Here is a 25,679-nt window from a genome sequence, read left to right as displayed (position 1 = left end):
CGTAGCTCTGTAAAAGTGTTTGCTTTAGAGTATTTATCCAATTCTCTTTTGAAACTTACTACTGAATCTGCTTCCACTACCCTTTCAGGCAGTACATTCTAGATTTGATTTTGGTAGGAATAAAACTTATGGTGCCTCCAGTTATTTTGCCAATCATCCTAAATCTGTGTCCTCTGGTTATCAACCCATCTGCCACTGGAAACAGCTTATCTTTATTTACTCTTATCAGTTCTTGAGCATCTATTAAAACTAATCTTAAATGTCTCGGCTCTACTGAGATCAATCCCAGCTTCGCACGTCTTGTCACAGAACTGATGACCCTATTTGCTGCTACCATTCGAGTAAATCTGTTCTGCACACTCTCCAAGGTCTTGATATCCTCTCTAGAGTGTGGTGTTCAGAATTGAACACAGTGTCCAACTGGGACACAGTGATTTATAAAGGTTTAGCATATTTTTCCCTCCTGTGTTTATCGAGCTTCTCCTTAAATGTATCAATCTCTATTCACCTCCTGCGAGTTTCAGTCAATCCAAATTGTCTGGCCATGAATTTTTATTGCTGACACAGATGTTAGGATTCTCCTGCAACAACAACAACTTTAATTTCTATAGTGGCCTTCATACATCATAGAATTTACAGTGCAGGAGGCCATTCGGCCCATCGAGTCTGCATCGGCTCTTGGAAAGAGCACCCCACTTAAGCCCATACCTCCACCCTATCCCCCTAATCCAGTAACCCTAACCTAACCTAAGGGCAATTTAGCATGGCCAATCCACCTAACCCTGCACATCTTTGGACTGTGGGAGGAAACCGGAGCACTCGGGAGGAAACCCATGCATACACGGGGAGAACGTGCAAACTCCGCACAGACTGTGACCCAAGCCGGGAATCGAACCTGGGACTCTGGAGCTGTGAAGCAACTGCGCTAACCACTATTCTACCATGCTGCTTAACAGCGTAAAAGACCCCCAGGAGCTTTGGTTTGATACCAAGCCACATGAGGTAGTATTGGGACAGGGGAGAATTTTCACATTGAGGCGATGTAGATGGCAGCACGGTGGCGCAGTGGTTAGCACTGCTGCCTCACGTGCCGAGGACCCGAGTTCAATCCCAGCCCCGGGTCACTGTCCATGTGGAGTTTGCACATTCTCCCAGTGTCTGCGTGGGTCTCAACCCACCACGACCCAAAAAGATGTGCAGGGTAGGTGGATTGGCCACACTAAATTGCCCCTTCATTGGAAAAAGAATTGGGTACTCTAAATCTATATTAAAAAAGTGGGGGGGGAAAGGAGCAGAGGGTTGATGGTGAATGGGACTTGTTGAATGTTCGGACAATATTTTTGGATGAGTTGATATTTACAAGCAGATGGATGGCGGGAGCCCTAAGAGAGGACAGGAATAGTGAAATCTAGAGGTGACATGGATGAGAATTCCACTAGTTGATGAGCTGAAGCATGGGCAGAAGTTGGGCATTGTTAGGCACACATTTGCAAACTCTGCTGTCTCAAAAGGAATCCATTCTCCCAAGTAGTGAACCGCAGTTTATTCTGGAGATGGCAGAAATCCGTACCTTTGAATCATACGCTGACTGTTTGATAACCTCTGGTGCCATCCAGAAGGGCGTACCCACAAAAGTGTTTCTCTTGATTTGCGTGTCCGTCAGCTGCCCAGCAACACCAAAATCTGCCAGTTTAACTTCGCCTTGCTCCGACAGCAGGACATTGGCAGCTAGAAAAAGTCAACACAAATGTTAACGAGAGACTTGAATACAATTACTAAATGGTCTAAAAATGCAAATGCCATTTCTCACCTTTGATATCTCTGTGGATTTTCTTTTCAGAGTGCAAATATTCAAGGCCTTTTAAAATTTCCCGTAGTATTGTAGCAATCTGGTATTCATCCAGTGAACCGGGTTCTAACTAAAAAGAAACACAATCAAATCTTTAAGAACCTAGCAAAATATTTCATAAATACAAGAGAAGGCCATTCAGCTCTTGACTGTGTTCCACTGTTGCATTGTATTATGGCTGATATGTACCTTAACACCATCTTCCAAGTCATAATACTGTGCCTAACAAAAATCTATCAATGTCAGCCTTGCCATTTTCTACTGAAAAAAAAAGTCTCAACTGTGTTTTTGTGCAGGAAAATATTGCAGATTTCCACACACCTCTCTATGTGACCAAGTGACTCATGACATTGCTCCTGACTGGCCTGGCTCTCATTTTAAAGTAGTGCCCCCTTTTCCTGGATTCCCCACCACCCCTGTCAGAGGAAACAGTTTCTCTCTACCCTTTAGTCATCTTAAAATATCTCAACTAGATCACCCATTAATCGCCTATATGTGAGGTAATACAAACCTAATCAATGCCCTCAAAATTTCACCCTTTTAGTTCCAGTATTACTTTAGCGAGCCCCCTCAAAAGGCAACCTTCTGAATTACGGGGCCAAAATCTTTTAAATGAACCTTTTCACCTTCGTTCATCTCACCATATCAACATAACCTTCCAATCCTCTCTCCCCCATGTATTCATCTATCTTCTTGAACCAAGAGGCGGCGAGATATAGCGCTTGGAGCAAATGGGATCAAAGGTTATGGGGAGAAAGCAGGATTAGGCTATTGAGTTGGATGATCTGCCACGATCGTGATAAATGGTCGAAGGGCCAAAAGGCCTCCTCTTGCTCCCATCTTCTATGCATTTAAAAGTTTATTGGATAAACATATTGATGATAATGGCATAGTGTAGGATAGATGGCTTTTGTTTCGGTGCAACATCGTGGGCCGAAGGGCCTGTACTGCGCTGTATTGTTCTATGTTTCGATTTACAAATCTGTCCATTTATTTAACATGATATGGCAAAGTCTCCAACTTGTATAATGACATTCAAGTTTTTTTGACGGGGTAGACACAATTTCTGAACAGTCACAATAATTGCTCGGAATGACAGTATTTCAATATTGCCATTAGTTCTCCTGAGTATCTTAGCACTTCTTTGCCCTGATTTCACAGATTTCGATATCAGCCAGTCTTGCAATAACTTTAACAGCATTTCGGATTTGTGACATGGTCGAGCCAGCACTATAAAACGGACTGTACACTTTCCACACATAATGGAGGGAAAGAAAGCTTGAACTTTGCTGTTTCAAATTTAAGGCCATCGATGCATTTTCTGGAATCGACATTTCTCAAAGTTTTTCAGTTGAGTTATAGAAATTTGGTTTAGAAAACTCTACTTTAAGCTAATATTCAGTAACTTCAGTGTCCCCACTATTGAAAGTTGGTCGATCTGGACTGGGCAGCTGGCATTGTCTCATTTTACTGCCGTAGAAACCTATTATCCAATGTTCCTTCTCCTTCGCCTAAAAGATCTAGTCTGGGCAAAGTCACGAGAGCAATTTCTCCATGGCATGCCAGACAATGATTACATTTCTATATTGCAAAAAAATGCAGCTTCCCAATGAATGTTCTGTAGCAAAATTTAAAAATAATGTACTTACCAGATCTAAGGCAGAGCCGCCACCGAGATATTCCATTATAATCCATAATTTTGTATCCTGCGTATCAGATGAAGAATTATCAAAAAACTGCGTAGAGTTAATCACAACATATTGACAAGCAACGTGAATTGCTGGCCTATTGCATATTCCCTATTTCCTTCATTAAATCATTGGTGGTTGTACCATTGGCTGCCGAGGCTCTAAGCTCTGCAATTTCTGTCTTAAACCTCTCTGCCTCTCTCTCCTCTTCAGACCTTAAAATTTACTTATTTGTCCAAACTTTGCATCACCTGTCCTAGTACCTTTATGTGGTTATCAGATTTTTACACTCCTGGGGCATATCATTACCCTAGTGCAAGTTGTTGCTGGAAGTGCTGTACACAATGAACACAATGAGATAAGGGCGTGGATTGACAATTGCAATTGTTGCCATCACAAAGACGTGGTTGAGGGGCAGCACTGGGAACTCAACGTTCCGAGGTATAGGATCTTCAGGCAAGGCAGAGGGTGTAGGAGGTTTGGTCACATTATTAATTAATGAGTCAGGAGGGGTGATATCTTGGAAGGGTCTTCAAACGAGTCTTTGTGAGTAGGGCTTAGGATAAAAAGGGTGCAGTTACGTTGCTGGGAGTGCATTATCGGTCCCCAAACAGTCAGCGAGCAATAGAGGAGAAATGTAGACAATTCACTGCAGTGTGTAAAAAGAATAAAAGTAGGAGATTTCAAACTCCCAAACATTAATTGGGATTTCATAGTGTAAAGGTTTTAGAGGGGGCAGATTTCTTGAAATGTATTCGGGAGAGCTTTTTGTCCTTATGTAGACAGTCCAATAAGGGACTGTGCAACGCTGGATTCAATTCTGGGGAGAGAAGGCAGACATGTGACTGAGGTGCAGTGGGGGGAACAGTTTAGTGATAGCGACCACAACGCAATGCAAAGAAACATAGAAAATAGGAGGCCTTTTGGCCACTCAAGCTGCTCTACCATTCAGTATGATCATCCAACTCTATAGCCTAATCCCACCTTCCTCCCTGTCCTTTGATATCCTTTGCCCCAAGTGCAAAATCTAACGGTTTCTTGAAAACATACAATGATCTGGCCTCAACTACATCCTGTGGTAACAAATTCTATGAAAATTCCCTTCTGAACTCCAGCGAATACAATTCTAGCCAACTCAATCTCTCCTCATCCATCATTCCCGCCATCCCAGGAATCAGTCTGGTAAACCTTCGCTGCACTCCCTCTAGAGCAAGAACATCCTTCCTCAGATAAGGAGGCCAACGCTGCACACAATATTCCAGGTGTGGCCTCACCAAGGCCCTGTATAATTGCAACAAGACTTTGCTGCTCCTGTACTTGAATCCTCTCGCAATGAAGGCCAGCATACCATTTGCCTTTGTTACAGAGTGCTGTACCTGCATGCTTACCTTCAGTGACTGGTGTATGAGGACACCCGGGTCTCGTTGCACATTCCCCTCTCCTAATTTATGGCCATTCAGATAATAGCCTGCCTTCCAGTTTTCGCTTTAAAAAAGTGGATAACCTCACATTTAGCAAATTTAAACTGTATCTGCCATTCATTTGCCCACTCACTCAACTTATCCAAATCACACTGAAGGATCTCTGCATCCTCCTCACAGCTCACCCTCCCACCCAACTTGGTGGGAAATTTGGAGATATCACATTTTGTTCCCTCATTTAAATCATTAATATATATTGTGAATAGCTGAGGTCTTAGCACCGATCCCCACTAGTCACTGCCTGCCAATTTGAAAAAAAACCGTTAATTCTGACTTTTTGTCTGTCAACCAGTTTTCTATCTATCTCAATACACAACCCGAATCCCATGTGCTTTAATTTTACACGCTAATCTCTTATGCGGGACTTTGTCAAAAGCCTTCTGAAAGTCAAAACAAACCACATCCACTGGCTCGCCCTCATCAACTGTACTAGCTACATCCTCAAAGAATTCCAGTAGATTTGTTAAGCATGATTTACTCTTCATAAATCCATGCGGACCCTGTCCGATCCTGCCACTATTTTCTACATTCTCTGCTATATAATCTTTAATAATAGATTCCAGAATTTTCCTCACTACCAATGTCAGGCTAACTGGTCGACAATTCAAACTTTCTCTCCACCTCCCTTTTTAAATAGTGGAGTTACATTAGCTACCCTCTCATCTGCAGGAACTGTCCCAGAGTTTATAGAATCCTGGACGATGACCACCAGTGCATCCACTATTTCAAGAGACTCTTCCTTAAGTACTCTGTGATATTCAGGCCTGGGGATTTATCAACCTTCAATACCATCAATTTCCCCAACACCATTTCTCTACTAGTATTGGTCTCCTTCAGTTCCTCCCTCTCACTAAACTCTGCGTTCCCCAACATTTCTGATGTTTTATTTGTGTTCTAATTTGTGAAGACAGAACCAAAGTATGTATTTAGTTGCTTAACCAATTATTTGTCCCCCATTATAAATTCCCCTGTTTGTCTTCACCCATCTTTTTCCCTTCCCGTACCTATGAAAATGTTTACAGTCAGTTTTTATGTTTCCTTCAAGCTTACCCTCATACTCTATTTTCCCTTTCTTAATCAATCCCTTACCCCTTCTTTGCTGAATTCTATACTGTTCCCAATCCTCAGACCTGTTGTTTTTCTTGGCCAATGTGTATGCTTCTTCCTTGGATCGAACACTATCTCTACTTTCCTTTGTAAGCCATAGATTGGCCACCTTTCCCATTTTACTTTGGTGCCAGACAGGTATAAACAATTGTTGCAGGTCCCCCACGCACTCCTTGAATGTTTGCCATTGCCTATCTACAGTCATCCCTTTAAGGAACGTTTCCCGATCAATCATAGCCAACTCACGCCTCATATCATCGTAATTTCCTTTATTAAGTTTCAGGACCCTGGTCTCAGAATCAACTACTTCACTCTCCATCTTGATGAGAAATTCTATCATATTATGGCCATTAATTCCCAAGGGGTCTCACACAACTAGATTGCCAATGATTCCATTCTCATTACACAGTACCCAGTCTTGTTCTTGTTGGTTCTTCAACGTTTTGGTCTGGGAAACCATCCTGTAGGTACTCTAGAAATTCCTCTATGGTATTGTGACTAACTTGATTTGCCCAATCTATATGCAGATTAAAATCATCCATAATTACAGAAGTTCCTTTATCACACGAGTCTCTAATTTCCTGTTTAATGTCATTCCCAACATCACTACTACAGTTTGGGGATCCAAATGAATGAAATGAAAATCGCTTATTGTCACAAGTAGGCTTCAAATGAAGTTACTGTGAAAAGCCCCTAGTCGCCACATTCTGGCACCTGTTCGGGGAGGCTGCTGCGGGAATTACAACCCCCACTAACCTTTTTTGCCCCTTGGTGTTCCTCAGCTCTCCCCATACAGATTCCACATTGTCGGAGCTAATATCCTTCCTCACTATTGTGTTAATTTCCTCTTTAACCAGCACTGCAACTCCACCTCCTTTTCCTTTTTGTCTGACCTTCCTAAATACTGAATATGCCTTGACGTTCAGTTCCCATCCCTGGTCACCCTGCAGCCAAGACTCCGTAATGCCAATATATCATATTAGCATTTGCATGATTAGTTAATCTGCTTCATTGCGAATGCTACGCATGCTAAGGCATAAATCCTTTACTTATCTCACTTCCAATATTTTTCACTGTGGCCCTGCTTGAATCTGGCCCTTGGTTTCTCTGCCCATCACATTTCTTATTCCCCTTTCTATCTATCAATTGTGTCCTGGTTTCCTCCTTTGCCTACTCCTTGCATAGGTTTCCATCCCCCTGCCTTTTTAGTTTAAACGCTCCCCACCAGTGTCGGTCCTGCCCAGGTGTAACCCTTCCAGTTTGTACTGGTCCCACCTCCCCCAGAACTGGTCCCAATGCCCCAGAAATATGAAACCTTCCCCCTCACACCATTTCTTTAGCCATGTATCCATCCGATATGTCTTGCTATTTCTACTCTGACTAGCACTGGTAGTAATCCTGAGATCATTACCTTTGAGGGCCGACTTCTCAACTTTCTTCCTTTCTCCTTATATTCTGCTGTTAGGACCTCATCTCTTTTTTACCTGTGTCGTTTGTACCAATGTGTACCACGACCACTGGGTGTTCACTGCCCCCCTCCAGAATGTCCTGTAATCGCTCCGAGACATCTGGACCCTGGCACTAGGGGAGTAACATACCATCCTGGAGTCTCGTTTGCACCCACAGAAATGCCTATCTATTCCCCTTACAGTTTAATCCCCTATAACTATTGCATTCCCCACTGCTTACTCCTCCCCATTGCAACAGAACCAAACGTGGTGCAACAAATTTGGCTGTTGCTACTCCTCCCCCAACAGATGTCATTCCTCTCGACAGTATCCAAAGCGATGTCTGTTCTGTTTTGCAGGGGAATGGCCACAGGAGATTCCTGCACTGCCTGCCTAGCTCTCTTGCTGTCTGGTGGTCACCCATTCCCTTCCTGCTTGTGGAGTCTCAGCCTGCGGTGTGACCACCTCTCTATACGTGCTATCCATGACACACTCTGCCTCGTGGACCCTCCAGCGTCCCCAGCTGCCGCTCCAGCTCCAAGACGCCGGCTTCCAGGAGCTGTAGCTGGAGACACCTCCTGCACACACGGGCACTGGAAATGTTCCCAGCTTACCACATGAAGGAAGAGGAGCAAACCGCAGCTTTGAGCTCCCTTGCCATGACTCTCACCTTTAAATTAAACCTTGGGAAGATGTTTGATTACAGATTATACCCAATTCTCCAGGGCCTTTTTTCCTGATGGCTACTACGACTTAAGTTTGCGATGGAAAAGGAAAAAGGATGGTCTGCAAAATACAGTTTTGGGTTGGGGAAGAGAGATTTTATTAGAATACGACAGGTTCTGGTCACAGTAGGCTCGGAACAGCTTGCAGGAAAATCTACAGCAGAGCAGTGGAAGGGGGTGGGGGACATTCAAAAAGGAAATGGGGGAAGAGTACAGTCCCAATATGTTCAATTGAGGGTGAAACGTAGGAGCAGCAAGCCCAGAGAACTCTGGATATCTAGGGATATTCAGGACTGGATAAGAAAGAAAAAAAAAAAAAAGAGGCTTTTAGCAGGTACAAAGGGAACAAATCGGCAGAGGCCTTCGTGGAGTATGGAAAGTGCAGGGGTGAACTTAAGAAAGCAATTAGGAGAGCAAAGAGGGGGCCATGTAAAAGCACTGGCGGATTAGGGAGAATCCCAAGATATTCTAGAAATATATTAAGGGGAAGAGGAAACCAGGGAAAGAGTAGGCAGCATTAGGGAATCTGTGCTTGGTAGGATGTTAAATGAGTACTTCACATCTGTCTCCACACGGGAGGGGGACGATGTAGGTACAGAATTCGGGAAGAGGGACTGCGATTTTCTTGAACAGTTTGACATAGGGAGCGAGGAAATATTGGAGGTCTTAGCGGGATTAAAAGTGGACAAATCCCCAAGTCCACATGAATTGTATCCCAGGCCATTGTGGGAGACAAGGGAGGAAATTACGGGGGCTCGGACCCAAATTTTTAATTCCTCTCTGGCAATAGCAGGAGTGCCAGAGGATTGGAGGACAGTTAATGTGGTTCCACTTTTCAAGAAGGGTGTTAAAGGAATTACAGATCAGTGAGACTGACATCAGTGGGGCAAACTATTGGAAAAACTTCTGAAGAAGAATATTAATCTCAACTTGGGAGAGGCAAGGTTTGATCAGGAATAGTCAGCACGGCTTTGTCAGAGGGAGGGCATGCCTAACCAATTTGATTGAATTTCTTGAGGTGGTGATCGAGTGTGTAGATGGGGGTAATGCAGTTAATGAAGGTTATATGGATTTCAGCAAAGCCTTTGACAAGGTCCCACATGGGAGACTGGTAAAGTGGGATCCAGAGTTTTGGGGCAAGTTGGATCCAAAACTGGCTGAGTGGTAGGAGACAGAGCTGGTAGAAGGCAGTTTGTGTGACTGGAGGCCTTTGGCATGCCACAGCGATCAGTGCTAGGTCCCTTATTGTTTGTGGTGTATATAAACAATATAGTTGGGTTGGTCAGATAGAATAGTACCCTGAAAAATGCGAGGTGATGCATTTTGGAAGAAGTAACAAGGCAAGGGAGTTCTCAATGAATAGCAGGACACTAGAAAGTTCTAGCTCCGAGTAACAGAGGGATCCTGAGGTGCTTGTCCACATATTCCTGAAGGCGGCAGGTCAGGTTAATAAGGTAGTTAAGACATATGGGACACTTGTCTTTATCAGTCGTGGCATAAATTATAAGAGCAGGGGGGTTATGCTGGAGCTGTACAAAGCTTTAGTTAGGCTACAGCTGCGGTACTGTGTGCAGTTCTGGTCGCCTCACTATAGGATGGCTGTGATTTCACTGGCGAGGGTACAGAGGCGATTCACCAGGGATGTTGCCTGGGATGGAGCATTTGAGCTATGAAGAGAGGCTGGATAGGCTCGGGTAGTTTTCTTTAGAGTAGAGAAGGCTGAGGGGAGACCTGACTGAGGTGTATACGATTATGAGGGGTATGGGTAGAGTGGATGGGAAGCAGTTGTTCCCCTTAGTTGAAGGGTCAATAACAAGGGGCATAATTTTAAGGTGAGGGGCAATAGGTTTAGAGGGGACTCGAGGTAAAAGAAAATTCACCCAGAGGATAGTTGGAGCCTGGAATGCACTGCCTGGGTACACGGATGAGCACTTGAAATGTCATAACATTCAAGGCTACAGGCCAAGTTATGGAAAATGGGATTAGTGTAGGTCGAGTGTAGTTTTGTCGGTGCAGACTCAATGAGCCGGAGAACCTCTTCTGTACTGTATGATTCTGACTTTCTCTATGACACAACTAACTCAAGGTTAAATGTTCTTATCAGCTAACTGTCCCCTGAAAATCTAAAGTACTCTTACAATTCTATAAAAGAGGCAAATCAATGTGAAGGGTGTAAAGGCTGATGCAAAACAATGCATTAAAGCAGAATCAAATTAGAACATCAATGGGGAGTTGTAACACACCAAGATAGAGAAAGAACGCAACGTTGCGTCTCATTGAACTGAAAAATATGCTGGGGTTGCTGCAATTTCTGTGAAGTACTTCACAAATTAAAATCAGCTTAAGAAAGGTTGTTCAGGTTAGGTCTATCCCAATTGGTTAGCACTGCTGCCTCACGGCACCAAGGACCGTTGTTCGATCCTGGCTCTGGGTCACTGTCAGTATGGAGTTTGCACATTCTCTCGGGTCTGTGTGGGTCTCACCCCCGCAACCCAAAGATGTGCAGGGTGGGTGGATTGGCCACGCTAAATTGCCCCTTAATTGGAAAAAAGAATTGGGCACGTTAAATTTTTTTAAAGGTCTATCCCCGTTGGAGTTTAGGAGACCGAGAGGTGACCTTATTGAAACATACAAGATTTTGAGGGGATTTGATGCCCGGAGAATGTTTCCTCTTGTGGTGGAGAGGAGTTTAAAAATAAGAGATCTTTCCTTGAAGACAAATGAGGAGATTTCTTTGTCTCCCAAAGGGCCAGTGTGCAGCATTCTCTTCACCAGAAGGTAGAGGAGGCGGGTCATTGAGTATATTTAAGGTTAAATTAGACAGATCTTTATTAGGCAAAGGGGTCAAGGATTATGAAGGGTGGATAGGAAAATGCAGCCTACTCCTTCCTCTAGGTCCCTATTCCATAGTACAGAAACAGGTCATTCGGTCCATGTCGGTGTTTCAGCTCTAAGAGGTACATAGAATTATAGAATTTACAGTGCAGAAGGCGGCCATTCGGCCCATCTAGTCCGCACCGGCTCTTGGAAAGAGCACCCTACCCAAGGTCAACACCTTCACCCTATCCCCACAACCCAGTAACCCCACCCAACACTAAGGGCAATTTTGGACACTAAGGGCAATTTATCATGGCCAATCCACCTAACCTGCACATTTTTGGACTGTGGGAGAAAACCGGAGCACCCGGAGGAAACCCACACACACACGGGGAGGATGCGCAGACTCCGCACAGACAGTGACCCAAGCCGGAATCGAACCTGGGACCCTGGAGTTGTGAAGGAATTGTGCTATCCACAATGCTACCGTGCTGACCGTACGCCCCACTCTGCTTTACCTCACCTATTCAGCATAGCTTGTCACGTTTATCCAGCTTCCCCATAAAATGTAAATGTACTATTCACCTCAACCACTCCATCTGGTAGTGAGCTCAACGTTCTTACCACTCTTGAGTGAAGAGGTTTCTCCTGAATTCCCTACTGGGTTCAATAGTGACTACATCTGTGGCACCCATCTTTAGAAACATTTACCCCATGTCTACCCTATTGAATCCCTTCACCACATTCACAAGCTCTATTAAGTCACCGCTCAAGCCTTTTGCTTTGTTAGGGAGGTTGGAGCCCAGAGTCTCTCTCACAGATACGTTTGCTGCCACTCTTGACATAACCGCAAAATATGGAAATTGTTTTAGCTTCAGGTATATGGAGTATAAAAAAAACTGTGATGGAAAATTCACACCATCTAAACTTAAAAAGAAAAATATTTTCTGCACCTCAAATGTACCAAGCTTAAATTGCAAACAATTTTCTATTTCAAATCAGATTTTCTGGCCAATTTAATAAACGCTACATCTTATACAATTGCATTAGTTACATGAGCAGTCCTTAAAGCAAAAAGCCCCAAAGTAATGAGGTTTTGTTTAGTTGTGATCTAATGGAACAAGAAAGAGGGCTCTTATTGACCCAAGCACTTTGGAAAATGTTGAGGACAAGGAAGGCACTAAATAAATGCAAGGTCAGGGAGCCTGGACAAGACCCTGGAACTGACAAAATCAGCTTCCAGTGATGTAGGTTGGAGAAGCTGGGACATCTTAATAAAAGTAGAATGGCAGGGTATTGTTTTGTACCTTTTCCGTGGTAGAATCACAATATAATACAAAGCCACAGCATACTGTTCCTTTAATAATCAAACATGTTAGAGCAAAGTGAAGGCTTGGAGGAGTGTCCATCTATACAATGGATCACAGACTGAACTAAGCTCTCAATCAGATTGGATGCTTAACGGGCAAGACAAAGTGAAATCACTTTTCCCAATCACCTTTATCCATCCTTAATGATGTTTAATGTTGAATTACTCACTAGAGGAGCGGCAAGGTAGTGATCCCATAATCAACATGAATACAGAATCACAGTCATTCACCAAGTGCCTCCATTTATATGTCACTTTTATAACTCAGAAGACTTATAACTTTGTGGCTTGTCTTACACAGCACTGTGGCTTAGACACGCTATTTGCTACAGACAATTAAAGACATAGAGCCTTTACTGTGACAAAACGTCCCAAGGTGCTTCACAGGAGCATTCTAAAACAAGTGCAACACTGAACCATATAAGGAGATAGTGGTCACATGGACAATGGCTTGTTCAAAGAGGAAGGATTTTAGAAGTGTCTTAAAGGGGAAAAGCCCAAGTAAATGATGACATGGCTATCAATACTGGAGCAATAATAATTGTAAATGGCCAAGAGGGCAGATTTAGATGTGCAGATATCTCGGAGGGCTGTGACATGGAGGAAATTAAAGAACTGGGAGGTAAAAGACCATGGAGGGATTTGAAAATCTGAATGTTAAAATCAGGATATTGCTTGACCTGGAGCCAGGGGTGGTAGGTTAACTGGATTTTCTGCGACATGGGCAGCAGAGGTTTGGATGACCTTACGTTTATGGAGGATGAAACGCCTTATCATTCCAGTGTGGAACAGAAATTAGAATTGCTGCACATCGATATGAACCCATTGTAAAAAGGAGAACTTGCAATTATGCAACATTTTTCATGACTGCAGGATATTGCAAGGTGCGTAATAGCCAACAAGCACTTTTGAAGTGTGTAATCACTGTTGCAATGAATTGCTGGAATCACACAACTAAAATATCAGTGAAGCTGACAGGTTTTGCCATTGAAGAATCACGGGATGGATGCTCCGTTTCTGAGGCTAAGTGTCGGCGCGAACGGAGAATCCGATGTAGGTTCACGACAGGACAATCGGCGCAAACCCCTGGCCGATTCGGTACCGGTGAGGAGCTAGCACCGGTGTCGTGTGAAACTCCCACGGATCGCGGCGAAAACAGCCATAGAATGGCTGGGTCCCGGGCCGCGCATGCGCAGGGCTGACGACCTGCACCGGCCACTCCGTAAAACATGGCGCCGGCCATGATTAGCAAACACTAACTGCCAACCGAGACCCACAGCCCACCCCCCACCAGTCCCCCGACCCGTAGCAGAAGCCCCCACCCTGGCCAGCAGCACGGATCCCGGCTGAGTGTGGCGACGCTGGACACTGTCCACAGCCGGCACACCAGGTTCCCGACCGCTGGCACCACACGTAGCCTGCGCCGTCAGGAACCCGGCCCATTGGGGGCAGAGCATCACGGGTGGGCCGGCCGATGTCGCGCCAATGGCGTTGAAACGGCATGCGTCACAATGACGCCTGTTTGGAGGGGGCAGGGCATGGAACACCGGCGTCAAACTGGCCTCGGCCCTGATTCCGGCGTCGGAATCCATTCTCCGACCGAACGCCGATCACAATTTTTGTGTTGGGCTACGGAGAATCCAGCCCCAGGTACTTTAGACCAGGGGTTCACAAACAGTGAGGTTGAGGCAGCAATGGCAGCCAAGGAGCCCAAACTGTTTTCAGAAAAATGCCAACAGTTTTACAGCCCCTCCCAATTAATAGCCACACTCCAAAAATATTTACAGCATTTTCTGGATTTACTTTTAATCCAACAGTCTAGCCAATGATAAAGGAACAAAAAAGATGAGAAAGATATTGGGATATTAGAAATATATTGATTACAAAAAGAGAAATAAAGAGAGAGAAAGAAAGATCGGATGAGGAGATAGAAAGGATTTTCTTTTTTAATTTAAAAAACTCTCAGAACAATTTACCACCTGTGTGAGTGAGATATCAATTTCAATTGTGTTCTCACTGGGGCGGAGAGGTTCAGTTTCAAATCACATCAGTAGCAAGGTCCTTCTGACATGAAATTACCAGCTCTACATTGCAGTGACAAGACTTGTAATTCATAGCACAATTCACCAATTTCATTATTTACAACAGATTTACAACGGGTTCATGGGGCAAGGGTATTTTATTTTTAATTTTTGCAAGAATCATGGTAAAATGCCCAGCAATATGTGACAATTCTAACTCATGGATCACATATCTCTTCCTGGTCATTTATTGTTGGGGTTTCTTTGCACTAATAATGATGAGCAGTATGAACTCAATTATTTTACCAGCTTTTTCTGGGTTGTCTGTACTATATTCAACTGCTTTAAAATGTCTGAACTTTGGGAGCAGATATCCAAATAAAACACCAATCATACTATGGGCACTGCTTTGCTTCCCAAAACTGCGAGGGGGATGGTAACAGCGGTGGCTCAGTGGCCAGCACTCTTGCCTCCAAATAATATGTTTGTGGGTTCAAGTCCCAATTCAGAAGATGAGTCCACGCTGATATTCCAGTGCCAGTACTGAGGGGAGTGCTGCACTGTTGAAGATACCATCTTTCGAATGAGATGCCAAGCCTAGGCCTCGTCTGCTCTCTCGGGGGAATTTGAAAGGTCCCCCGATCATTATTTTGAAGTGGTTCGCCCCAGTGTCCTGACCAATGTATTTAGCCCTCAAACAACAGATTCTCTGTTTACGGGATTACAAATTGGCTGCCACGTTTTCTACTTTACAACCGTGACTAAACTTTGAAAGTACTTTAATGACCGTGAAGCATTTTGGATGTCCTGAGGTTATGCAAAATGTGTCCAAGTTTTTCTTAAAATTTGGTTTCATCTAGAAAAGCCAGTTGTTTTGGTTTGCTGTACCTATTGTGTGCTCTGGGATGTCTCAGCTTACACCATCATAAGCCTGGGTGATATTTTGTGTACTTCCCCACCCCCACCAAGACATAAAGAACAAAATAATTCACTGAAAGAATGCAAATTGGCAAAGTGTGTTTGCTAAACAGATTCCTTGCTAAAATATCAGTATAAATGTTATTTCAATAATAAATTTGGCATGCTGTCATCTGAACGCAGGAAATAGCAACAGCAGGCCTTTTGGCCACTAGAGCTGTTTAGTCACTCAATTAGATCATGGCTGATCTTCTATCTCAATGCTATTTTCCTGCACTATCTCCATATCCCATATCTTTTAACATCCAAAATTTATCGATCTCAGTCTTGACTCAGTGACTGAGCCTCCCTAGCCCTCTGGGGTAAAGAATTCCAAGAATTTGCCACCCCGAGTGAAGAAACCCATTTCAATCCTAAATGGCCCACCTGTAATTGTGAGACTGCAACGCCCCTGCTTCTAGACACCCCCACCCCACATCCTTCCTACATCCACCCCGTCAACACTGTAACAATTTGAAAAATGACAGAATATTGCATGGTTGAAGATCCTGTTTCTTCAGATGCGATATTAAGCCAAAGTCCTACCTACATCTTCAAATGGACATAAAAGATCCCATTACACTTCTTTTTGAAGAGCAGCAAAATCCTTGGTGTTCGGGCTAAGCTGGAATATCGTGCACCGTTCTGGGAAAGGCGTGAAGAGAGGCGTGCATCGGAGAGAGTGCAGAGGTTTACAAGAATGGTTCCGGGGATCTGAAACTTCAGTTATGAGGATAGATTGGAGAGGTTGGGACTGTTCTCCTCGGAGCGAAGGGCATGAGGAGATTTCATAGATGTTCACAATTATGAGGGGGCTGTACAGAGTAGATGGGGAGAAACTGCTCCCCCCCCCCCCCGCTCGTAAAAGGATCGAGAACGAGAGGGCACAGATTTAAGGTGATTTGCGAAAGAAGCAAATGTTGTAAGAAAAAACAGCGAGTGGTTTGGGTCTGGAATGCACTGCCTGGAATGTGGTGGAGGCAGGTTCAATCGAGGCATTTAAGAGGACATTATATGATAACTTGAATAGAAACAATGTGCAGGGGAATAGCACTATGCCATAATGCTCGTTTGGAGAGCCGGTGCAGACATGATGGGCCAAATGGCGCCATAACAATTCATGATTCTGTGACTCATCCCTCAACCAACAGCACCAAAACAGGTTAGTTGGTCATTCAACTGTTTTTGTGGGACCTTGCTATGAGCGAATAATCTACTGTGGTCACTTCAAAACAGTGACTACATTTTGAATGAATGAATGAAATGAAAATCGCTTAGTGTCACAAGTAGGCTTCAAATGAAGTTAGTGAAAAGCCCCTAGTCGCCACATTCCGGCGCCTTTTCGGGGGGGGCAAGTACGGGCATTGAACCCGCACTACTGGCCTTGTTCTGCTTGCTTTACAAGCCAGCTGTTTATTTTAAAATGAACATACAGTTGCGCAAATGCTTTCAGGTATTGGTGTTGATGAAGCTGCTATATATTGTAAGTACTGGTTTCAACCCAACTGGTCTATGCCGGTGTTTCTGCTCCACACGAGCCTCCATCCACCCTACCTCTCAGCCCATCCAGCATACTTCTACTTCTTACTCCCTAGCTTCTGCGCAAATGCAACTTTGCTATTGGCCTCAATCACATCCTGTGATCGTGGGTTCCACATTTTCACTGCTCTTAAGAGTAAAGAAGTTTCACCCGAATTGGATTTATTAGTGAATATCTTGTACTGAAGAACCCAGTCTTGTTCCCTCCCCCCAACAAATGGAAATGTCTTTCCTACATGCATCTTTCAAACCAAAATAAATCCTTTGCCAGGTTGGACTCCTAGCACAATCACCCATTTTGAAGCCCTGTCATCAATAACATTTACTCGAATCCCTTGCTATTTGAGATCATGCTGTTGGAGATAGGGGAGAGGGTTTCAGAAAACAGAATGCAGGAGAGAAAAGAAGCCAAGCATTCCTTTCCTTTACATTCTAGAGTGATCCTGGAAGAGCAAGCAGTTTTGCCCGGACACAACAGTGCTTTATCTGGTCGAGCCAGGTCTGGAGTTGGATGATTAAAACAGTTGCCCGCCAGGTCTGTTCAAGTCTGCATTCCTTGGATTTAAGAGAGCAGAGATGGGGCCTGTTCCAGGGGAATAGCCTGGGTGAGAGGGAGTAATAGTTTTTATGGGCACTAGGGAGTCATAGGCAGAGGTGAAGATTCAGTTGAGCAGCAAATGGAGAAATGTCTTGGTGAATGGAGGGCCAAGGGCTAGAGAGTTGAGTTTGGTTGGAGAGGAGATTGGCAAGATTAATCCACAGCAAGCATGGTGAGCAGGAAGCTTGGCCAAAGAGTAGGATGGGGCAGCTGGGACTGCTGCTCGTAAGGGTACCGTGTTGAGTGCCTCAGTGGATGCTGTGGGGCACAGATGGAAGTTGAAGGTTTATCCAAGAGGCAGTCAGCTTTGGGGAAGGTGGAATAGGAAGCTGATAAACCTGTAGAACTGGGAGGCCAGTTCTAACCAGCTCAACAGGGAACAGCAGCAGACAGGGATGAGCTGGATGATGATCAAGTTGCTTAAAAAGTGAAATGACTGGGCAGCAGATCAGAGACACAGCAGCTGAGTCTTAGTGTCGAAGCCAGAGGCGCAGCCTTGATGTGGAGGGAAATTCTGAAATTTGGAAGCTAAATTTGAAAAAAGGTGCAGAGTTTCTCGTGAAAAGCAGAGATCAGGCATAGACTGGGAATGGCAATAGTAGTTTAAAGTTGTACTACTGAACTTGTAGTCGGGGCTTTTATGTGCACAATATTAGAACCAGAGAAACTTAAACAATAGAAAAAAAGGAGGCCAGGGCAGGAGAGAGAAAGGATGACAGTAGAAGGGCAAGCAAAGAAGTGTCCGGTAAGGAGCTTCCTAGGGAGCTGACCATCGAGGAGCCACCTTGAATGGCATCTTGAGCAGAATGCCGCGGTTTGGTTCGGATCTAAGCAAGTGGGTGGCGGGGAGGAAGTGCTGTCAGTGACCATCAGTCCCTCCAATAGACAGCTTTTGAAAGAGGGACATAGGCCGAGGTAAGACTCTTAAGGTACACCATCCAACACAGGGATGACCATGTTTTTAGATCCGAGAGCTGGATCAATTATATGATGTAACTAGCAAGTGGGCAGAGTCTGATTAAGGGCGTTTTTACAATATAGCTCATTCCTTCATGAGAAAACGGTCACCGTAACTTTGAACATAAAAGAAAAAATTCTATAATGCTCACGTGTAGTACAGTTCAAAATCTAACAGATCAAGACGTTTTCCCTCTCCCCTCCAAGTAATTGGAATCAAGCACAAATCCAATCTCCTCTAATATCCTATGGACAGCCTCGAAACCCTGACCAGGTAGCGGGTGGGTGGAAAGCAGCAGCTGCAACCTCATCCCTTACCCCCAATAAATTTCCATTTGCAAATCCATCTGAACAACATAACCAGGAGAAATAAATGCTGATCTTAAAAGAGTGTTCTGGTGAAATAAGACTAAAGAAAAATCACAGAGTGCTCTGACTTCATCTGGAAATGGATTTGGACTAAAGCCATATTAAAAGCACACCAAAACATTTCATACAATACTTTACCCAAGTCCAACCACCATAGTTTTATTCCACCTCACCATATCCCATTCCCCAAAAATAAGTAAAATGGTAAGCTTCACCTTCAGATAGGATCCATAGTATTTTGTAACATACGGACTATCACACTGACTTAGGACAGTTATTTCCTGCTGAATATCTTCAATTTCGTCTTCAGCTTCTTCAAGATCAATATTTTTTATGGCCACAATTTTCTGAGTCCGGTTGTCTATTCCTTTGAAAACTTCACCAAAAGAGCCCTTTCCAATCTTCTCCAGCTTTGTAAATAGTTCTTCTGGATTGGCTTTCAAACTCTTGAGAAAAGAAGTGAAAAGAAATGTTAGATCTACAGTGAAACTTAAGCTAAATTTCACAAAGATTTACTTTTACAAAGTGCCTTTCATAACCTTGGAATAACCCCCAAATCGCATTACAGCCGATGAAGTACCTTTGGAGCGTGTTCATTGTTGTAACATCGGAAGAGCGGCAGCCAATTCGTGCACAGCAAGCTCCCAGAAACAGCACTGGGATAATGATCAGCTGCTTTCAGTGATGTTGGTTAAGGGACAAAAATTGTGCCATGGGAGTTTTACCCGAGAGCACAGATGGGGCCTCAAGTGCACTGCCTCATCTAAAGGTCAGCACCTGACAGTGCAGCACTCCCTCAGCACTGCACTGGTTGTGTCAGCCTGGATTGTGCGCTCAGGTCTCCAGAGTGGAACTTGAAATCACAACCTTCTGACTAAAGAGGCAAGGACATTTTTATGAACATGGAAATACAGGTCTGAGATTAAACTTATTTGCTCAACACAACTGTTATTATAGATAGTATTTTACATCAGCTTATCTTTTATTGACAGTAACGTTTGGCATAGACAGGTTTTTATTTTTCCAGAATACATTAATATCACATCACCTTTTTAAAAAAAAAAGTTATTTAATTCATTGCAGAGTAAGTGAAGTTAATAAACACATTTTGCAAAAGGCGATGGCTTGCACTAATTAGAATTTTACTGCCATAAATAATTTTTAAAAGTCATTAAAAGGATAAAATTTGCACTTGAAGATATGGAACCAAACATTTAAAAGATGTATCAAGGAAAGAAGAATGGACATTGAACACATTTCCTAGCACTGGGACAAGAATGGTCCTGTATATTACACATGTGGTAATAATGAAATGAAATTAAATGAAAATCGCTTATTGTCACAAGTAAGCTTCAAATGAAGTTACTGTGAAAAGCCCCTAGTCGCCACATTCCGGCGCCTGTTCGGGGAGGCTGGTACGGGAATTGAACCGTGCGGCTGGCCTGCCTTGGTCTGCTTTAAAAGCCAGCGATTTAGCCCAGTGTGCTAAACACAAATGAATTGTGTTTAGAATTTGGAATCTGGATATTAGTACATCTTTGTTTCATGGAATGAAATGAGTGCCAACGGTGCTAGAATCATGTGTTACAGAAGAGGCCCTTCAGCCCATCAAGCCTGCACGGACAAAAAATCTACACTAATCCCACTTCCCAGCACTTGGTCCATAACCTTGAATGTAATGACATTTCAAATGCTCATCCAAGTATTTTTTTAAGATTGTGAGGTTTCCTGCCTCAACTACCCTCCTAGGCAGTGCATTCTAGATTCCCACCACCTTTTGGGTGAAAACACTTTTCCTCACATCCCCTCTGAACCTTTCACCTTAAAATTATGCCCCCTTGTTGTTGCTTTCTATCCACCCCGTCTATCCATGCCCTCTCAGGTCCCCTCTCGGCCTTCGCTGCTCCTAAGAAAACCCTAAACATATCCAGTGTCTCTTCATGGCTAAAATGGTCTGTCCGTGTGGAGTTTGCACATTCTCCCCGTGTCTGTGTGGGTCTCACCCCCACAGCCCAGAGATGTGCAGGGTAGATGGACTGGCCATGCTAAATTTCGCCTTAACTGGAAACAAATAATCGGGTATTCTAAATTTAAAAAGAAAATGGGTAAAGTGCTCTATCCCAGGCAATATCCTGGTGAATCTCCGTGGCTCAGTGGGTAGCACTTGCATCTTAGTCAGAAAGTCCCACTCCAGACACTCGAGCACAAAAACCTATGCTGACACTCCCAGTTTAGTGCCGAGGCAGTGCTGCAATGTCAGAGGCGCCATCTTTCAAATGAGATATTAAATCAAGGCCTTGGCTGCTCCCTTGGGTGAACACAAAAGATCCCATGACACTATTCAAGAAAGGGCAGGGGAGCTTTTCCTCAGTGCTCTGGCCAATATTTATCCTTCAACCAACATCACTAAAAGATATCTGGTCACTAACACTTGGCTATTAGTGGGAGCTTGCTGTGCATAAAACAGACTGTTCCATTCCCTATAACACAATACTGAGCACATTTCAGAAGAACTGCATTGAGTATAAATCATTTTGGGACTTCCTTCGGTTGTGATAGGCTCAATATAAATGCAGGTTTAACCTGGACTTTAACCTGGTGTTGCAAGTCTATGGTCAGAGTTCAGAAGGAGATGTGTATTTCAGGTAATGCTCTATCAAGCCTGATCAATGCATGTTTATTCTAGAAAAGCTACCTCTTCCCTCGGTGTTCCCCAAACAGCCTTCCATCTTCCATAACCATGACCTTATTCAAAAGGCCACTGCCATATCCGAGCTTGCACCAAGTCCTGTTCATCCATCATCCCTGCACTTGTTGACCTACACAGTCTCCTGGTCTGGGAAAATCAGCATTTGGAAATTCACATCCTTGTTTTTAAATCCCCCCTGGCCTCATCCCTCACCATCTCTTTAACCTGCTGCAATCCGAGATCTCTTCACTCCCAATTTTAGCCTGTGGTGCATCACCAAATGTCCTTGTTCTATCATTGGCAGCCATGCTTTCACTCACTTAGCCTTGGAATTTTCTCCATGCACCAATGACAAATTTAATTATTTTTAAAAATCATACCAAGTAATGATTTTGAATGAGAGAAGGCTTTCAGATTGTGATGTACGCAAGACAAGAGGAACACAAAAAAAAGTTAATATCAAAATGTACAGATATGGGGGGCAGCACTGTGGCCTAGTGGTTAGCACAGCTGCCTCACCGCGCTGAGGTCCCAGGTTCGATCCCGGCTCTGGGTCACTGTCCGGGTGGAGTTTGCACATTCTCCCCATGTTTGCGTGGGTTTCGCCCCCACAACCCAAAGATATGCGGACTAGGTGGATTGGCCACGTTAAATTGCCCCTTAATTGGAAAAAATGAATTGGATACTCTGAATTTTAAAAAAAAGTACAGATATTGGTTGAGGGGAAAGAGTCAACAATGCTTGAAGAGCAGAATTTCAGCAAATGGATTATTATGTTGGAAGCAGCATTGTCGCTTAGATTATGGTAAAGTGGATGCGGCATTTTCATGTGTTCACTTGAACTGTAAAGCACTCTGCAATACAATTATCAGGTCTGTTCTTCTAAGCATGGGCTGCATTTCTGGCTTGTTTATTGAGTTACAGTGATTGTGCTGGGAGAATATTAAAGCTGGGCTTTAAAGTAGGACTTTTGTTACAACATATTGGTAGTCAATACCAAAACTCTATCCAAGCTTTGTGACACTACTAGGAAATTTCAGGATTGATCTGTCTATCAACGTATTACATCACATTTACAGCACAGAAACAGGTCTAACTTGTCCTAGAACATAGAACATAGAACAATACAGCGCAGTACAGGCCCTTCGGCCCACGATGTTGCACCAAAACAAAAGCCATCTAACCTACACTATGCCATTATCATCCATATGTTTATCCAATAAACTTTTAAATGCCCTCAATGTTGGCGAGTTCACTACTGTAGCAGGTAGGGCATTCCACGGCCTCACTACTCTTTGCGTAAAGAACCTACCTACCTCTGACCTCTGTCCTATATCTATTACCCCTCAGTTTAAAGTTATGTCCCCTCGTGCCAGCCATATCCATCCGCGGGAGAAGGCTCTCACTGTCCACCCTATCCAACCCCCCGATCATTTTGTATGCCTCTATTAAGTCTCCTCTTAACCTTCTTCTCTCCAACGAAAACAACCTCAAGTCCATCAGCCTTTCCTCATAAGATTTTCCCTCCATACCAGGCAACATCCTGGTAAATCTCCTCTGCACCCGCTCCAAAGCCTCCACGTCCTTCCTATAATGCGGTGACCAGAACTGTACGCAATACTCCAAATGCGGCCGTACCAGAGTTCTGTACAGCTACAACATGACCTCCCGACTCCGGAACTCAATCCCTCTACCAATAAAGGCCAACACTCCATAGGCCTTCTTCACAACCCTATCAACCTGGGTGGCAACTTTCAGGGATCTATGTACATGGACACCTAGATCCCTCTGCTCATCCACACTTTCAAGAACTTTACCATTAGCCAAATATTCCGCATTCCTGTTATTCCTTCCAAAGTGAATCACCTCACACTTCTCTACATTAAACTCCATTTGCCACCTCTCAGCCCAGCTCTGCAGCTTATCTATATCCCTCTGTAACCTGCTACATCCTTCCACACTATCGACAACACCACCGACTTTAGTATCGTCTGCAAATTTACTCACCCACCCTTCTGCTCCTTCCTCTAGGTCATTGATAAAAATGACAAACAGCAACGGCCCCAGAACAGATCCTTGTGGTACTCCACTTGTGACTGTACTCCATTCTGAACATTTCCCATCAACCACCACCCTCTGTCTTCTTTCAGCTAGTCAATTTCTGATCCACATCTCTAAATCACCCTCAATCCCCAGCCTCCGTATTTTTTGCAATAGCCTACCGTGGGGAACCTTATCAAACGCTTTGCTGAAATCCATATACACCACATCAACTGCTCTACCCTTGTCTACCTGTTCAGTCACCTTCTCAAAGAACTCAATAAGGTTTGTGAGGCATGACCTACCCTTCACAAAGCCATGCTGACTATCCCTGATCATATTATTCCTATCTAGATGATTATAAATCTTGTCTCTTATAATCCCCTCCAAGACTTTACCCACTACAGACGTGAGGCTCACCGGTCTATAGTTGCCGGGGTTGTCTCTGCTCCCCTTTTTGAACAAAGGGACCACATTTGCTGTCCTCCAGTCCTCTGGCACTATTCCTGTAGCCAATGATGACATAAAAATCAAAGCCAAAGGTCCAGCAATCTCTTCCCTGGCCTCCCATAGAATCCTAGGATAAATCCCATCAGGTCCCGGGGACTTATCTATTTTCAGCCTGTCCAGAATTGCCAACACCTCTTCCCTACGTACCTCAATGCCATCTATTCTATTAGCCTGGGGCTCAGCATTCTCCTCCACAACATTATCTTTTTCCTGAGTGAATACTGACGAAAAATATTCATTTAGTATCTCGCCTATCTCTTCAGACCCCACACACAATTTCCCATCCCTGTCCTTGACTGGTCCTAACTCTTTCCCTAGTCATTCGCTTATTCCTGACATACCTATAGAAAGCTTTTGGGTTTTCCTTGATCCTTCCTGCCAAATACTTCTCATGTCCCCTCCTTGCTCGTCTTAGCTCTCTCTTTAGATCCTTCCTCGCTACCTTGTAACTATCCATCGCCCCAACCGAAACTTCACACTTCATCTTCACATAGGCCTCCTTCTTCCTCTTAACAAGAGATTCCACTTCCTTGGTAAACCATGGTTCCCTCGCTCGACGCCTTCCTCCGTCTGACCGGTACATACTTATCAAGAACACGCAGTAGCTGATCCTTGAACAAGCCCCACTTATCCAGTGTGCCCAACACTTGCAGCCTACTTCTCCACCTTATCCCCCCCAAGTCACGTCTAATGGCATCATAATTGCCCTTCCCCCAGCTATAACTCTTGCCCTGCGGTGTATACTTATCCCTTTCCATCATTAACGTAAACGTCACCGAATTGTGGTCACTGTCCCCAAAGTGCTCTCCTACCTCCAAATCCAACACCTGGCCTGGTTCATTACCCAAAACCAAATCCAACGTGGCCTCGCCTCTTGTTGGCCTGTCAACATATTGTTTCAGGAAACCCTCCTGCACACACTGTACAAAAAACGACCCATCTATTGTACTCGAACTATATCTTTTCCAGTCAATATTTGGAAAGTTAAAGTCTCCCATAATAATACTCGCTCATATCCAGAATCATCTTCGCCATCCTTTCCTCTACATCCCTAGAACTATTAGGAGGCCTATAAAAAACTCCCAACAGGGTGACCTCTCCTTTCCTGTTTCTAACTTCAGCCCATACTACCTCGGAAGAAGAGTCCCCATCTAGCATCCTCTCCGCCACCGTAATACTGCTCTTGACTAGCAGCGCCACACCTCCCCCTCTTTTGCCTCCTTCTCTGAGCTTACTAAAACACCTAAACCCCGGAACCTGCAACATCCATTCCTGTCCCTGCTCTATCCATGTCTCCGAAATGGCCACAACATCGAAGTCCCAGGTACCAACCCACGCTGCCAGTTCCCCTACCTTGTTTCGTATACTCCTGGCATTGAAGTAGACACACTTCAAACCACCTACCTGAACACTGGCCCCCTCCTGCGACGTCAAATCTGTGCTCCTGACCTCTATACTCTCATTCTCCCTTACCCTAAAACTACAATCCAGGTTCCCATGCCCCTGCTGCATTAG

The 25,679-nt window shown here is 44.1% G+C and overlaps 1 protein-coding gene across 1 annotated transcript in view; it reads right to left on the bottom strand.

The window, feature by feature from the left end:
- LOC140391524 (serine/threonine-protein kinase 24) overlaps positions 1-25,679 on the bottom strand; it is a 58,081-nt gene that overhangs the window by 18,869 nt on the left and 13,533 nt on the right. The window contains exons 3-6 of the mRNA XM_072476098.1: positions 19,141-19,371; positions 3,499-3,555; positions 1,811-1,919; positions 1,571-1,728 (exon numbers count right to left, since the gene is read on the bottom strand). Of these exons, the coding sequence (XP_072332199.1) occupies positions 1,571-1,728; positions 1,811-1,919; positions 3,499-3,555; positions 19,141-19,371 (555 nt within the window). The remainder of the gene's footprint in view (positions 1-1,570; positions 1,729-1,810; positions 1,920-3,498; positions 3,556-19,140; positions 19,372-25,679) is intronic.

Source organism: Scyliorhinus torazame, chromosome 15 (genome assembly GCF_047496885.1).
Source record: "Scyliorhinus torazame isolate Kashiwa2021f chromosome 15, sScyTor2.1, whole genome shotgun sequence".
Classification (NCBI taxonomy): Eukaryota; Metazoa; Chordata; class Chondrichthyes; order Carcharhiniformes; family Scyliorhinidae; genus Scyliorhinus; species Scyliorhinus torazame.
Note: the sequence above shows the minus strand (reverse complement) of the source record. Positions and strands in the feature narration are given on the sequence as shown.